Source organism: Molossus molossus, unplaced genomic scaffold, assembly GCF_014108415.1.
Source record: "Molossus molossus isolate mMolMol1 unplaced genomic scaffold, mMolMol1.p scaffold_m16_p_14, whole genome shotgun sequence".
NCBI lineage: Eukaryota > Metazoa > Chordata > Mammalia > Chiroptera > Molossidae > Molossus > Molossus molossus.
In genome coordinates this window covers 85,923,470-85,937,784 of record NW_023425349.1, presented here as the reverse complement: position 1 = coordinate 85,937,784, position 14,315 = coordinate 85,923,470, and the positions used below count along the sequence as shown (strand labels likewise).

At 40.7% G+C, this 14,315-nt stretch overlaps 1 protein-coding gene and 1 non-coding gene across 2 annotated transcripts; one reads left to right on the top strand and one right to left on the bottom strand.

Moving 5' to 3' along the window:
* Nucleotides 1-4,635: 4,635 nt before the first annotated feature.
* LOC118630383 lies at nt 4,636-4,799 on the bottom strand. Its single transcript, XR_004959617.1, has one exon. It is a non-coding gene; the product is annotated as a U1 spliceosomal RNA (small nuclear RNA).
* A 5,602-nt stretch (nt 4,800-10,401) lies between these two features.
* Nucleotides 10,402-14,276, top strand: LOC118629594 (cathepsin L1-like). The gene is made up of 8 exons (XM_036261058.1): nt 10,402-10,500; nt 10,955-11,091; nt 11,387-11,509; nt 11,610-11,756; nt 11,946-12,170; nt 12,598-12,760; nt 13,409-13,526; nt 14,005-14,276. The coding sequence occupies exons 2-8, from the start codon at nt 10,966-10,968 to the stop codon at nt 14,102-14,104; spliced, it is 1,002 nt and encodes a 333-aa protein (XP_036116951.1). The 5' UTR covers nt 10,402-10,500; nt 10,955-10,965; the 3' UTR covers nt 14,105-14,276.
* Nucleotides 14,277-14,315: the final 39 nt, after the last annotated feature.

The following is a 14,315-nucleotide window of genomic DNA, read 5'->3' as shown; positions in this document are numbered from 1 at the left end:
AAAGCAGTGGGGGTTTCTGTCCTCCAGGAAGAGACAGCTGGAGACACAGGTACTGTCTTAAAGGGCCAACACACAAAGTTTTGTTGACAGTCACTTACCCTAGGCTTTGGAGTGACAATGGAGTGAACCAGAATCACCTGAGAAGAGGCTCTGGGGATGAAACTGGAGGACAGCTATCAGGATCCCTGTGCTAAGTCATTCTACCCTACCACAGAAGCTAGGTTTCTTGGACAAAGGACTTCTCTCACTGTAGAATCTGCTTGGGAGAAAGCAACTGTGCCATCCTTTGGACTCCCTCTTGCCCCACCCTATAGAACTTAGGTCCAGCTAAGGAGTCAGCTGCCTTGGCCAGGGTGTAGAGGTCTGGGCAGACTTGGGGGGTGTCAGTGACTCAGTTACCTGGCTTTGTAGCTGGGGCCATTCCCCCCTACTTTCCCATGAACCTTACTGGTGTTTCTGCCTCATGGGAGATCTGATAGAAACAACCTCCCAGCTTCTGGAAGACCCAAACTCCAGGCTCTGGTTGCCCAACTCCCCCCCCCCCCCCCAATTCCTAGTAGCTCCATCCTGCTGATGTTAGGGCAAAATCTGGGACAGAGTCATGCAACTTTGTGTGGGTACCATACCCACCACCTTTCCTGAAGCCCACCAGGCACCTCCCCCTCATGGGGGATCCACTAGTACCAGAGACTACACCAGAGACTCAATGACTCAGCTTAACAGGCAGCTTCAAAATCAGTGATTTGGAAGAAAAGGTGGGAAAAAACACCCAATCAGAGCAACACAAAGAAAAAAGATTTTTTAAAATAATGAGGATAGTTTAAGGGATCTTTGAGACAACACAAAGTATAACAACATCCACATCACAGTGGTACCAGAAGGAGAAGAGAGTGAGCAAGGGATTGAGAATCTATTTGAAGAAATAATGAAAGAAAACTTCCCTAACCTGATGAAGAAAAAAGACACACAAGTCCAGGAAGTGTGAAGAATCCCAAAAAAGATGAACCCAAGGTGGCCCACACTAAGACACAGCATAATTAAAATGGCAAAGGTTAAAGACAAAGAGAGAATCTTAAAAGCTATAAAAGACAGTTACTTACAAAGGAGCTTCCATAAGCCTGTCAACTGATTTCTCAACAGAAACATTTTAAGTCAGAAGAGATTGGCATGAATATTAAAAGTGATGAAAAGCAAGGACTTACAACTAAGGCTACTTTCCACTCAGGCTATCATTTAAAATTGGAGAAGTTGCCCTGGCCAGTTTGGCTCAGTGGTTAAAGCGTCGGCCTGCGGTCCAGAGAGACCCGGGTTCGGTTCCCGCTAAGGGCACGTACTTCGGTTGCAGTTTGTCCCCGGCCCTGGTTGGTCGTGCGGGTGGCAGCCACTCGATGTGTCTCTTCACATCGATGTTTCTCTCTCTCTCTCCCTTCTTCTCTCTCCCTCCCGCTCTATCTGTACAAAAAATAGAAAAATATTCTCGGGTGAGGATAAAACAAACAAACAAACAAAAATAAATAAATAAATAAATAAATAAAATTGGAGAAGTACAAGAGATACGAAAAAAGAACAAAGGAGTTAAAAGAATAACATTACATTAAATATGTATCTATTATTCTGAATGGTTTTGCTCAGTGGTTAGAGCATCAGCCCGTGAACCAGAGAGGTCGGGTTCAGTTCCCACTAAGGGCACGTACCTTGGTTGCAGTTTGTCCCCGACCCCAGTTGGGGTTGTGTGGGTGGCAACCAGTCCTTGTGTCTCTCTCACATGAATGTTTCTCTCTCTCTCTTCCTCCCTCTAACCCTTCTGCTGTATCTGAAAATAAATAAAAAGATGTTCTCAGGTCAGGATAAAAAAAAAAATGTATCTATCAATAATCACCTTAAATGTAAAATGCTTAAATGCTCCAATCAAAAGACATAGGGTAGCTGAATGGATATGAAACCAAGACCCATACATATACTGTCTACAAGAGACACACCTCAGAATGGAAGATACACACAGACTAAAAGTAAAGGGATGGGAAAAAGATATTTCATGCAAATGGAATGGAAAAAAAGCTAGGGTATCAATACCTATATCTGACAAAACAAACTTTAAAACAAAGGCTATAGTAAGCAGCAAAGAAGGACATTACATAATGATAAAGGGAGCAATTCAACAAGAGACTATAACCCTTGTAAGCATTTACACACCCAACACAGGAGCATCTAATTATATAAAGCAAATCTTTATGGACATAAAAGGAGAGATTGAGAGTATACAGTCATAGTAGGGGATTTTAACACCCCATTGACATCAATGGATAGATCTTCTAGACAGAAAATCAACAAAACAATAACCTTAAATGACACACTAAATTAGATGGATTTAATTGCTGTCTTCATAGCATTTCACCCCTAAGCAGCTAAATATACATTCTTTTCAAGAGCACATGGAACATTTTCTAGGATAAACCACATGTTAGGACAAAAAAAAGTCTCAATAAATATAAAAAGACTGAAATCATATCATATGGTATGAAACTAGAAATCAATCACAAGAGAACAACTGAAAAGCACACAAAGACATGGAGGCTAAATAACATGTTACTAAACAATAAATGGGTTAACAATGAGATCAAGGAAGAAATCAAAAGATACCTTGAAACAAATGAAAATGAGGATATAATGACCCAAAAATCTATGGGACACAGTGAAAGGAATCCTAAGAGGGAAATCCATAGCATTGCAGGCCTACTTCAAGGAACATGAAGAAATGTCAAATAAACAATCTAACCTTACACTTAAAGGAACTTAGGGGAAGGAGGGAATCCCAAAGTGAGTAGAAAAAAGGAAATAATAAAGATCAGAGCAGAAATTTAAAAATAGAGTCTAAAAAATACCAAAGATCAATGAAACCAAGAGCTGGTTCTTTGAAAAGATAAACAAGATTAATAAGCCTTTAACTAGTCTCACTAAAAAAAAAAAGAGAGAAAGAGAGAGAGAGAGAACTCAAATAAATGAAATCAGAAATGACAAAGGAGAAGTAACAACTAACACCAAAGAAATACAACAGATTGTAAGAAAATATTATGAACAACTATATGTCAATAAATTGGACAATATGGAATAAATTGACAAATTCCTAGAAACATGCAATATTTCAAAACCGAATCAGGAAGAATAAAAAAATGTGAAGAGATAGATTACAATTAATTAAATTGAAGCAGTAATTAAAAACAAAAAAACTCCAAACAAACAAATTGGCTTTATGGGTGAATTTTATCAAGAATTCAAAGAAAACTAACACCTATTCTTCTCAAACTATTCCAAAATATTCAAAAGGAGGGAAGACTCCCAAGCTCATTTTATGAGGCTAGCCTTATCCTAATTCCCAAAACAGATAAAGACACCACAAAGAAATAAAATTATAGGCCAATATCCATGATGAACATAGATGCTAAAATCCTCAACAAAATATTAGCAAACTAGATCCAGCAATATATTGAAAAGATCATGATCAAGTGGGATTTATTCCAAGGTTGTAAGGTTGGTACAATATCCACAAACCAATAAACATGATATACCACATAAACAAAATAAAGGTAAAAACCACATGATCATATCAATAGATGCAGAAAAATCATTTGATAAAATCCAGCACCCAATTACAATGAAAGCTCTCAGCAAAGTGGGACTAGAGGGAACATAGCTCAACATAATAAAAGCCATATCTGACGAACCCACCACCAATACCACACACAATGAGCAAAACTAAAAGCATTTCCCTTAAGATCAGGAACAAAACAGGGATGTCTGCTTTCACCACTCTTATTCAACATAATACTGGAAGTCTACGCCACAGCAATCAGAGAAGGAGAGGTAAAAGGCATCCAAATTGGAAAGGAAGAAGTAAAACTGTCATTATTTGCAAATGACATGATAGTATATATAGACAACCCTAAGGATTCCACCAAAAAAAAACTACTAGAACTGATAATGAATTCAGTAATGTAGCAGGATATAAAATAAATATGCAGAAATCAGTTGCATTTTTATACACCAATAAGGAATTATCAGAAAGGGAAACTGAGAAAACAATTTCATTCACAACTGCTTAAAAAAATACTTAGGTGTAAATTTAACCGAGGATGCAAAAACCTATACTCAGAAAACTATAAAACACTAAAGAAAGAAATTGAAGAAGATACAAATAAGTGGAAGCATATACTGTGTTCACAGATAGGAATAATTAAGAGCATTAACATGTCCATATTACCCAAAACAATCTACAGATTCAACATAATTTCTTTTTTCTTTTTTTTATTGATTAATTTTTGTTACAGATGATTCTCCTTTTTCCCCCCACTGATTCCCCCCTCCCACTCCCGTCCCTGCCCCTTCCCCAGATTGTTGTCCATGTCCACTGTTCATGCATACATGCGTATAAGTTCTGTGGTTCATCCCTCCCCCACCTCCCCACTCCTTAGGGGATTGTCAGTCTGTACCCCGCTTCCGCGTCTCTGGGACTACCCCATTCCTCAAACTGTTATGTTCATTATATTCCACAAATAAGTGAGATCATATGAAATTTGTCTTTCTCTGTTTGGCTTGTTTCACTTAGGATGATACTTTCCAGGTCCCTCCATGTAGTCTCAAAGATTAAGAGATCTTTCTTTCTTACCGCTGCGTAGTACTCCATTGTGTATATGTACATTTGGGGAAATCGCAGGGGTCAGCACATCCGGAGTGCAATGGATAAGCCTCGCCCTGGGAAAACCACCTCCGTGATCATGGTATCTCCCCTGCCAGGTAAGTATCAACATAATTTCTATCAAGATACCAATGGAATATTTCACAGAACCAGAACAAATACTCCAAAAAGTCATATGGAACCACAAAAGCACCCAAGTAGCTACAGCATTCTTGATAAAGAAGAACAGAGTTGGAAAAATCATGCTACCTGGCATCAAACTATACTACAAGGCCATAGCAATCAAAGCAGCATGGTACTGGCATAAAAATAGACACATAGATCAATGGAATAGAGTAGAGGGACCAGAAATAAACCCATGCCTTCATAGTCAACTAATATTTGACAAAGGAGACAAAAACATACAAAGGAGTAAAGACAGTCTATTCAATAAATAGTAGTAGGAAAATTGGACAGATATGAGCAAAATATCAAACTAGGCCCCCCTCTTACACCATAAACAAGGATAAACCTCAAAATGTATTAAAGACTTAAATGTTAGACTCGAAAATATAGGCAGTAAAATCTCAGATATTTCTCATAGCAATGTTTTTTTTTCTGATATATCTCCTTGGGCAAAGAAAACAAAAGAAAAAATAAACAAATGGGACTACATCAAACTAAAAAGTTTTCACTGCACAGGAAAACCTTAACAAAATGAAAAGAAAACCCACCAAATGGGCAAACATATTCACTGATAAGGGCTAAATATCCAAAATTTATAAGGAATTTACAAAGCTCAACACCAAAAAAATCAAACAATCTAATTAAGAAATGGGCAGAGGACCCTGATCGACACTTCTCCAAAGAGGACATACAGTTAGCTAATAGACATATGAAAAAATGCTCAGTCACTAATTATCAGAGAAATGCAAATAAAAATCACAATGAGATATCACCTCACATCTGTCAGAATGGCCACCATTAAGAAATCAACAAACTACAAGTGCTGGCGAGGATGTGGAGAAAAGGGAGCCCTCGTACACTGTTGGTGGGAATGTGGACTGCTGCCGCCACTATGCAAAGTAGTATGGAGTTTCCTCAAAAAGTTAAAAATGAACCTGCCTTATGACCCAGCAATTCCACTCCTGGGAATATATCCAAAAAACCCTAAAACACTAATTTGAAAGAATACATGCACCCCTACGTTCATTACAGCATTATTTACAATAGGCAAGATTTGGAAGCAGCTCTAGTGCCCATCAGTAAACGAGTGCATAAAATAGCTGTGGTACACAGTGGAGGACTACTCAGCTGAAAAAAGATGGAAATCTTACCTTTAGTGATAGCCTGGATGGACTTAGAGAGTATTATGATAAGGGAAATAAGCCAGGCTAAGAAAACAAGTACCATATGATTTCACTGATATGTAGAATCTAACAGACAAAATAAACCAACAGAGTGAAGACAGACTCTTGGATGCAGAGGACAGACTTACAGCTAGCTGTCAGAGGGGAGAAGTTTGGGACTGGGTCAGAAAGGGATTAAGCAAAGAAAAAAAGAAAGACTCATGGACACATATCAGTATGGTGATTGCCAGTGGGAAGGGGGTGGGGGAGGTAGAAGAAGACAAGGGGGGGATAAATGGTAATGGAAGGAGACTTGGAGTGTTAAACACACAATACAATATACAGATGACATATTGTAGAATTGTAAACCTGAAACATATATAATTTTATTAACCAATGTCACCCCAATAAATTCAATTTAAAAACCCCATGAAAAATAATAGGACTCATCTCAGTTATCTGACAAAGAAATGAAGACAGAAGAGCAGAAAAAATAACAAAATGATGACCCATGTTGTCTTTCTGTAAGATGTTATTTAACAGATTCTATATAAATAGATGTTACAAATTCTTGCTTAAATGGCCTCTCATATTTCTGTGGAATTTAGACATTTCTTGTTCTCATTCTAGATTTGGGACACATTTGGTATAAAAACAGTCCATGCTTTCTCCAGTGCATTGTGTCACAGTCCAGAAACAAAGGCGATGCCATTCTTTGGAGCTACACCTGCTTCACAGCCTCCTGCGAGGTTATTGCCGAAGGTGCAGGTGTCCCTGCATCGCAGGTTCTCCACCCTGTGCAGTCTTTTCGTTCTGTGACCCAAGGGCAACTGTAAAACTGTATATTAGAAGATGTACTTAGATTTCTTGAATGATTGATTGTATTGAACTCCATGGTATATTAAAACTATTTTAACCCTCCAGTCATTTACCATACAACATAATGTTGCAATCATCTAAGAGCTCCAGCTGTGTTTGAGATTCTATTTAATCAAAGACCTTAAAATAAAAATTTTAATAACTGAATTTCAAAATTGTATGGGGTTACCAGGACCATTCAAAAGGAAGGGTGGTCATTTCAACAAATCATGCTGGGAGAATGGGGTATCTATAGACAAAGAATGAAGTTGGACTTTCACCTTACACCATATGCAAATATTAACTCAAAATGGATCAAAGACCGAACTTAACAGCAAAACTATAAAACTTTAGATGAAAACATAAAAGAATAATCTCATGAGAGTAAGTTGGTAACAATTTTTTGGTTATGGCACCAAAAGAACAGACAACCAAAGAAAAAAATAGACAAATCAAACTTCATCAATGTTAAAAAACTTTTGTGCACCAAAGGACGCTATCAACTTAATGAAAAACAACTCACAGAATTCAAGAAAATGTTTGCAAGTCATATTGCTGTAGGACAATGAAAAGCCAGGAAAATTCTGGGATAAGGGAAATTGTGACAGGAAAGTTAAAAAAAGCTTTGCAGGCCCCTTGTAGCAGGGTCTTATCTTGAGAACACAGGTTAAAACCTGGATGCAGAAGAGGAGGAGGAAGGAAGGGGGAAGAAGGAGGAGGAATCAAAGACTACTTAATGTAAATCATCCTGAAGTTGTTAGAACAGCAAGGAGGAGGAGGAAAAAAAGAGTATGAACAGAAAAAGCCAGGAGTCAGGATTTAATTGCCAGGTACCTCCCACAAATTATGGGAAAGTTGTAACAAAGAAAAGGGAGACTTTTAGAGTTAATCTGTACCAGGATATCTAACAAAGAAACTTTAAAAAGGTATATAATGCAGAAACTACCCACCCTACTTGCTCTTCAGATTAGCTGAGGTCCATCTGTGCTTTGTAAACCAGATGTGTAGGTTTGCTTGCTTTGTTTCATTAATAAGTGTGCATGCTTTAATATTTTAATAAATTCACTGAACATAATGCAAATATTATCTAGAGTCTCTTATACAAATTATTTTATATGAGAAGACAAGGATGGAGGTTGGGGACAACCCTTTCCCTCCGATTCAGGGGGCTGTCCAGTAACACTTTAACACTTCTCTGGTGTATGTGAGAGGTGCCTGTCACATTTTTGTCACAATATCAGATTGGAATCCTCCCTGTACAATTCTGGTAGAAATGTAAAATGGTGCAGCTACTGTGGAAAACAGAGAAAAAAAATTAAACATAGAATTACCATATCTAGCAAATCCACTTCTGTGTATACACCCTAAGAACTGAAACCAGGAACTCAAACATTTATACAACTATGTGGACAGCTGCATTATTCAAAACAGGCAAATGTGTAAATAACCCATTTGTCCATATAAGGATGACTGAAGAAATAAAAGATGGTACAATCACACAATGTAATATTATTCACCTTTCAAAAAGGGAAATTCTGACACATGTTACAACATGGATGGACCTTGAAGACATTATGTTAGTGAAATAGCCAGGCACAAAAAAACAAATATCACATGATTCCACTTATGTGAGTTAACTAGAGTAGTCTAATTCATAGATAAAGAAGATAGAATGGCTCAGTGGTTGAGCGTCGGCCCATACACCAAGAGGTCACTGGTTCGATTCCTGGTCAGGGCACATGCCCAGGTTGTGGGCCCGATCCCCAGTGGGGGGCATGCAGGAGGCAGCCAATCCATGTTCTCTCTCATCGATGTTTTTATCTCCCTTTCCTTTCTCTCTCTAAAATCCATTAAAAAAAAAAAAAGAAGATAGAAGAATGGTTGCAGAGGTTTGGGGGAGGAAGAAATGCAGAGTGATTGTGTAACAGGTACTGAGTTTCAATCTGAGAAGACAAAAAAGTTCTGAAGATGGATGGTGGTGATGGTTACACAACAATGTGAGTGGACTTAATGCCAGTAACTGTACACTTAAAAATGGTCAGAATGCAAATTTTTATGTTACATACATGTCACCACAGTAAAATAAAACAAAACTATGCGTTTGATAGTGCTTCTAGAAGGTTTATCAATTTAGTCCTAAATAGGAATTAGTTCACAAGTCCACATGAAACATGACACCATTTTTATCAAAGGATTCCAAAATATGCCTAGAAAAGGATGAGGTGGTAGGGGAAACAAGGTACTGATAATATTTGTTATAGAGGTTATTTTCAACAATGAAAATTTTTTGCAATAAAAAAGAACAAATGTATGTTTCTGATTTATGTTCCTTAAAATCTTAATTATGTACATTAATATTTAATATATAAATATATTTACCTCCATTTAAAGCATTTTCACAAACTGTCCTTTAAATCCTGACATTAAATGTAAATTTAAAAACATTGAAGTAAAAGTCACTAAAGCAAATTTCTTTTTTATTTTATTTTTTATTTAATCTTCACCTGAGGACATTTTTTTGCATTTATCTTCAGATAGAGTAGGAGGGAGAAAGGGAAAAAGAGGAAAAGAGAAGCATCAATGTGAGAGAAACACATCAAGAGGCTGCCACCCACAGGACCCCAAGCGGGGCGGGGACAAACTGCAGCCCAGGTACGTGCCCCTAGCAGGAACCTCTCTGGGTCTCTCTGGTCCATGGCTCACGCTCTAACCGCTGAGCAACCGGCCAGGGCTAAAGCAACTTTCTTAAATTAAATCTCAAAAAATCTCTTTGAGGAAGGCATAATCCACAAGGCAGAGAGTGGGAAGGTAAAAGCAGTTTCTACTTTCCTTCGTTTATTAAAGCACACTTTTCTGTAAATGACCGCTTTCTGTGGATTTCGAGGAAGGCTGTGATGGAGACACTCCCGACCTGGGAAGACAGGAAAGGAGCGCTCCAAACGCCAGCCTTCCCTGGGCACCTGCCAGTCCGCCCCCTTTCCCTGCAGGGACCTGGGCCTCGACCATCGTGTCGGAGCCCTGGGCGCCGTCCTTCCCCTCAGATTCCTCCCAGCAGCTGCGCCCCCGGGAACAGGGAGCCCGTCTGCCCGCGCCTCTGCCTTGCAGCCCGCCCAGTTTGCTGGGAACAAACAGGAACCACTAGGCTAGATTTTGCTGTTCTCAGCGCTCTAGGGATTTTAACCAACTCTAAAAGGCAGGGTTACACTGAAATCCACTTGGGGCGTTCCGTAAACCACCTGCTGACGCCAGAAATTCGCGGTATTCAGTTGATCCAGGTCCCCAGGGAGGCACGGGACTCCTCCCACGCCCCCCACCCGCACCCCCAGAGCTGTCCCTAGGCCCCCAGCTCACCTCCCACAGTGTCCAGTGAGGTAGGTACCATCTGCCCTGTGACAAGTTGGGACCTAGCCTGGTCACGAGCCAGGAGTCCCGGCACCCGAAGGCCCCGCCCACAGGCCGGCTCAACCAATCTCGGCGCGGGCTGGCAGTGGGGGCGGGGCGGGGTGGGGCGAGGCCGATACCCGGGGCCTTAAATGCGAGGCCTGGGGGTCACAGCCCCGGCCTTGCAGATCCCTGGACCTGCGCGTGCGGACTGCGTTTGCGCAGCCGCTCCCTCCGCTGGTGAGCACCCCACTCCCTCCCCAGGCCTGGGCCTGGCGCAGCCGGGCCACCCGGGGATCTAGGGCCGCTGCCAGCCTTGGGGATCGAGGGTTCAGGGATCCTAGGAGTCGATGTCCCCAGGTCTGACCTCCGCTCTCTCCACCGCGTCAACATCCTCTGGGAGTGGCTGGCGTGTGCGGAGGGCTGGGAGCGGGGCAGCACGCCTCTTGCAGTTCGGTCTGCAGAGCCTGTGTTACCTGACCCTGAACTGGTTCTCTGACCCCTGGAGAGCTTCACCCTGGGCGTGGGAATGGGGGTCTCAGGATTGTTTTTCTCCACCCACACCCTTAGCTTTCCTCCACAGTCCTTATGTAATTATTTGGGAGGGTAAATTAAATGTTTTACTCCATGGTGGCTTATAAGGTCTCAGGGGGAGAAATGGTCCAATCAGAGACTCACTTCTCTTTCTTCCTAGCTTTTTGAAATATGAATCCTTCCCTCTTCCTGGCTGCCCTGTGCTTGGGAATAGCCTCAGCTGCTCCAAACCTTGATCACAGTTCAGACGCACAATGGAACCAGTGGAAGACAACGCATGGGAAACTATATAATCAGGTTGATAACATCTGAAACTGTCCAGAGGGGACCCCGCAGAGAATGATCCTTGCTGTTGGGAGTTTATAGCAGAGAGTAGCTCCTTGAGACTGGCTCAGGTCATAACTTCATGGCACCCATTACTAACACAATAGGGTATACATCCCCTGTTGTGTGGGTGCTGGAGAACAGGTCCCTGAGGTATAGAGACATCCTTGACAGTGGTTTGTCTTCGTCCCTGTCTGCAAATCCACTTGGTGAAGGTGAGTTGGTTTTAAGTAGAAATAAAGACCATGGCTGATTTCTTTGCCTCTAGAATGAAGAAAGGTGGAGGAGAGCAGTGTGGGAGAAGAACATGAAAATGATTGAACTGCACAATTGGGGATACGAGCAAGGGAAACATGGCTTCACCATGGCAATGAATGCCTTTGGTGACATGGTGAGTGTGGTGGGGGAGGCCTCGCTTTTGTGTCTCCTCTCCTAGTACTTCAACAAAATATTCTCTTCCTTTATAACTTTCTATTTCCTTTTCCTCGAAGACCAATGAAGAATTCAGGCAGGTGATGAATGGGTTTCAAAACCAGAAGCACAGGGCCGGGAAAGTGTTCCGAGAGCCTGCCCTTGCCCAGGTCCCCCGATCTGTGGATTGGAGAGAGGAGGGCTATGTAACTCCTGTGAAGAATCAGGTATGACAGTGTTCAGCAGGTCTCTCTGAGAGGGAAGCCATAAAAGAGCTGCTGTCCCTGAAACGGTGTACCGTGGAACAAGGTGCAGTTTGCTATTTTTTAAAAGAGTTTCCTGATGTATCGGCTGTTGTCAAAGGTATATCTTGCTATTTGTTTCGTAGACTGAGCACTTTTGAATTTTGTTTTCAGGGTTCGTGTGGTTCTTGCTGGGCTTTTAGTGCAACTGGTGCCCTTGAAGGACAGATGTTCCGGAAAACTGGCAAACTTGTTTCACTGAGTGAGCAGAACCTGGTGGACTGCTCTTGGTCTCAAGGCAATAACGGCTGCAATGGTGGCCTAATGGACAACGCCTTCCAGTATGTCAAGGACAACCAAGGCCTGGACTCAGAGGAATCCTACCCATATTATGCAACGGTAAAATGCACTTCTTATCATTCTAACTCTGCTTTTGAGTGTTAAACACTTCAGAGAAAACAGATACCATATTTAGAATTTATATTTTAGGCTGGAGAATTTATATCCACAAACTGTCAGAATGCCACATTCTCTGCTTAGATGGTTACCATATAGCTGTTCCTACTTCTGTGTTATATGGAGATTTACATACCATTCTCTATGTAGTACAAATTTCTCCAGAAGAAAAGGACAGGTAGACCGAGAGTATCTCATTGAATGGACACACCAGCTAGTTCTTCCATTTCAAAGCAACCAACAGCACTTCACCTCCTGGGATGCTTTATAACAAACTGGATTTAGAAGTCATTAAACTTCCAGCTGTCTTGAACTCATGTTCCCCAAGAGGTAGGTTGTAATGAAGTCTCTCTCCTTTTACCTTTAAAAGGATGACACTTGCAAATACAAGCCTGAGTTTTCTGCTGCCAATGACACTGGCTTTGTGGACATCCATAAGAAGGAGAGGGCCCTTATGAAAGCAGTGGCAAGTGTGGGGCCCATCTCTGTTGCTATAGATGCAAGCCTTACATCCTTCCAGTTCTATAAAAAAGGTAAAGATTTGTCTTTATATAGATTTAGGCAGAAAAATTATAAAACCACTCTGACATTCAGCAAGGCCAACACTTCGGTGTATAGAATTCAATGTAGCATTCCTGGGTGAGTGTGTTTGACATAGTTGTGCATTCTGTACATGTAATATGTATGCCAGATGTTTCCATTCAACATGACTTGACCTGTATCCCCATGATGTTAAGTGCTTCATAATTCAAATGGCCACATAATTTGATTGGTATAGCTTATTTTACTTTACTTTTTAAAATTTTGACCTTTAAAATGTTCAAAGAATTTTACTACTGAAATTAGAACTGGAAAAAACTCTTAGTTCAAGTAATTTTGTGTTCTGTGCTGTTGTCTTAGATTGACATCCTAAAAGTAGAATAAGGTTTCAACAAGTGGTCTTTTTATGCCTCTTGACAAGTTGTTTTTAAAAGTGATAGTGGTGATTTGTATTTCTGTTAGTATTACAGGAGGGCCCGACTCCCAGCCTAGATGTTTAAAAAATCTTGTTTTTAAATCTTATGTGGATTTATGTCATCTAACTGAATTTTGAGATCCTCCCTTACTGTGATTGGTAGGTTGAATTACTGTCATGTCTTACCTAGAGGTTTTTACCCCAGTATTGACTTTTATTTTCCTAGGCATTTATTATGATCCAGACTGCAGCAGCGAGGAACTGAATCATGGTGTTCTGGTGGTTGGCTATGGCTTTCAAGGAGTGGAATCAGACAACAATAAATATTGGATTGTCAAGAATAGGTATAAAATGCCAAAAATACTTATGTTTGATATTTGAAGTGGAATCCTTTTTGGAGTCAGTATTTGGATACAGGTCCTCAAACCTCTGAGCACGCCTCTAAATTCCCAGAGTCTTTATCCCACTTAGAGTGAACACAGACATAAACATTTGATTGCAACATTAAGAGACTGTCTCAAGCTTGCTAGGGCATTGAAATAGTTCTGGTACCGTTGCTTTTCTAAATTTGAAAATGTTCTTAGCAACCTCTGGCCCAAAGAGCTTCTTTTTCATCTCTAATTTTGAGGTTCTGTAAAAGGTTTGTGGATAGAATTATGTGTAGGTTTGGAACTCAGCCATGAACAACAACAGCAGACTCGCCTGCTTCTTTCTGAATCTGTCTGGGCCTCAGGTGCACTGTTTTAGCATCAAGTGTTGTTGTTAATAAAGATAAATGTGTTTGGTTATTTGTAAAAAATGGAAAATCCTCTGTTCTTTCAGCTGGGGTACCACATGGGGCACAGATGGCTACATAAAGATGGCCAAGGACCGGGACAACCACTGTGGAATTGCCAGCGCCGCCAGCTACCCCACTGTGTGAGATGCTGCTGACACAGACATGGTGAAGAAGAGAACGTCTCAGACCTGTGGGATGAAACACTCGAGTCATTGAAGATCTAAGCTGTGATTTGAATTGGGTGACATTTTACACTGGTAAAATGTTACCACTTCTTTAATTACTGTGTTAACAGTTTTGAATGATTGACTTGCCTAATACCTTTTGCATTTTTATGTTTAAAAGGATGTTTAAG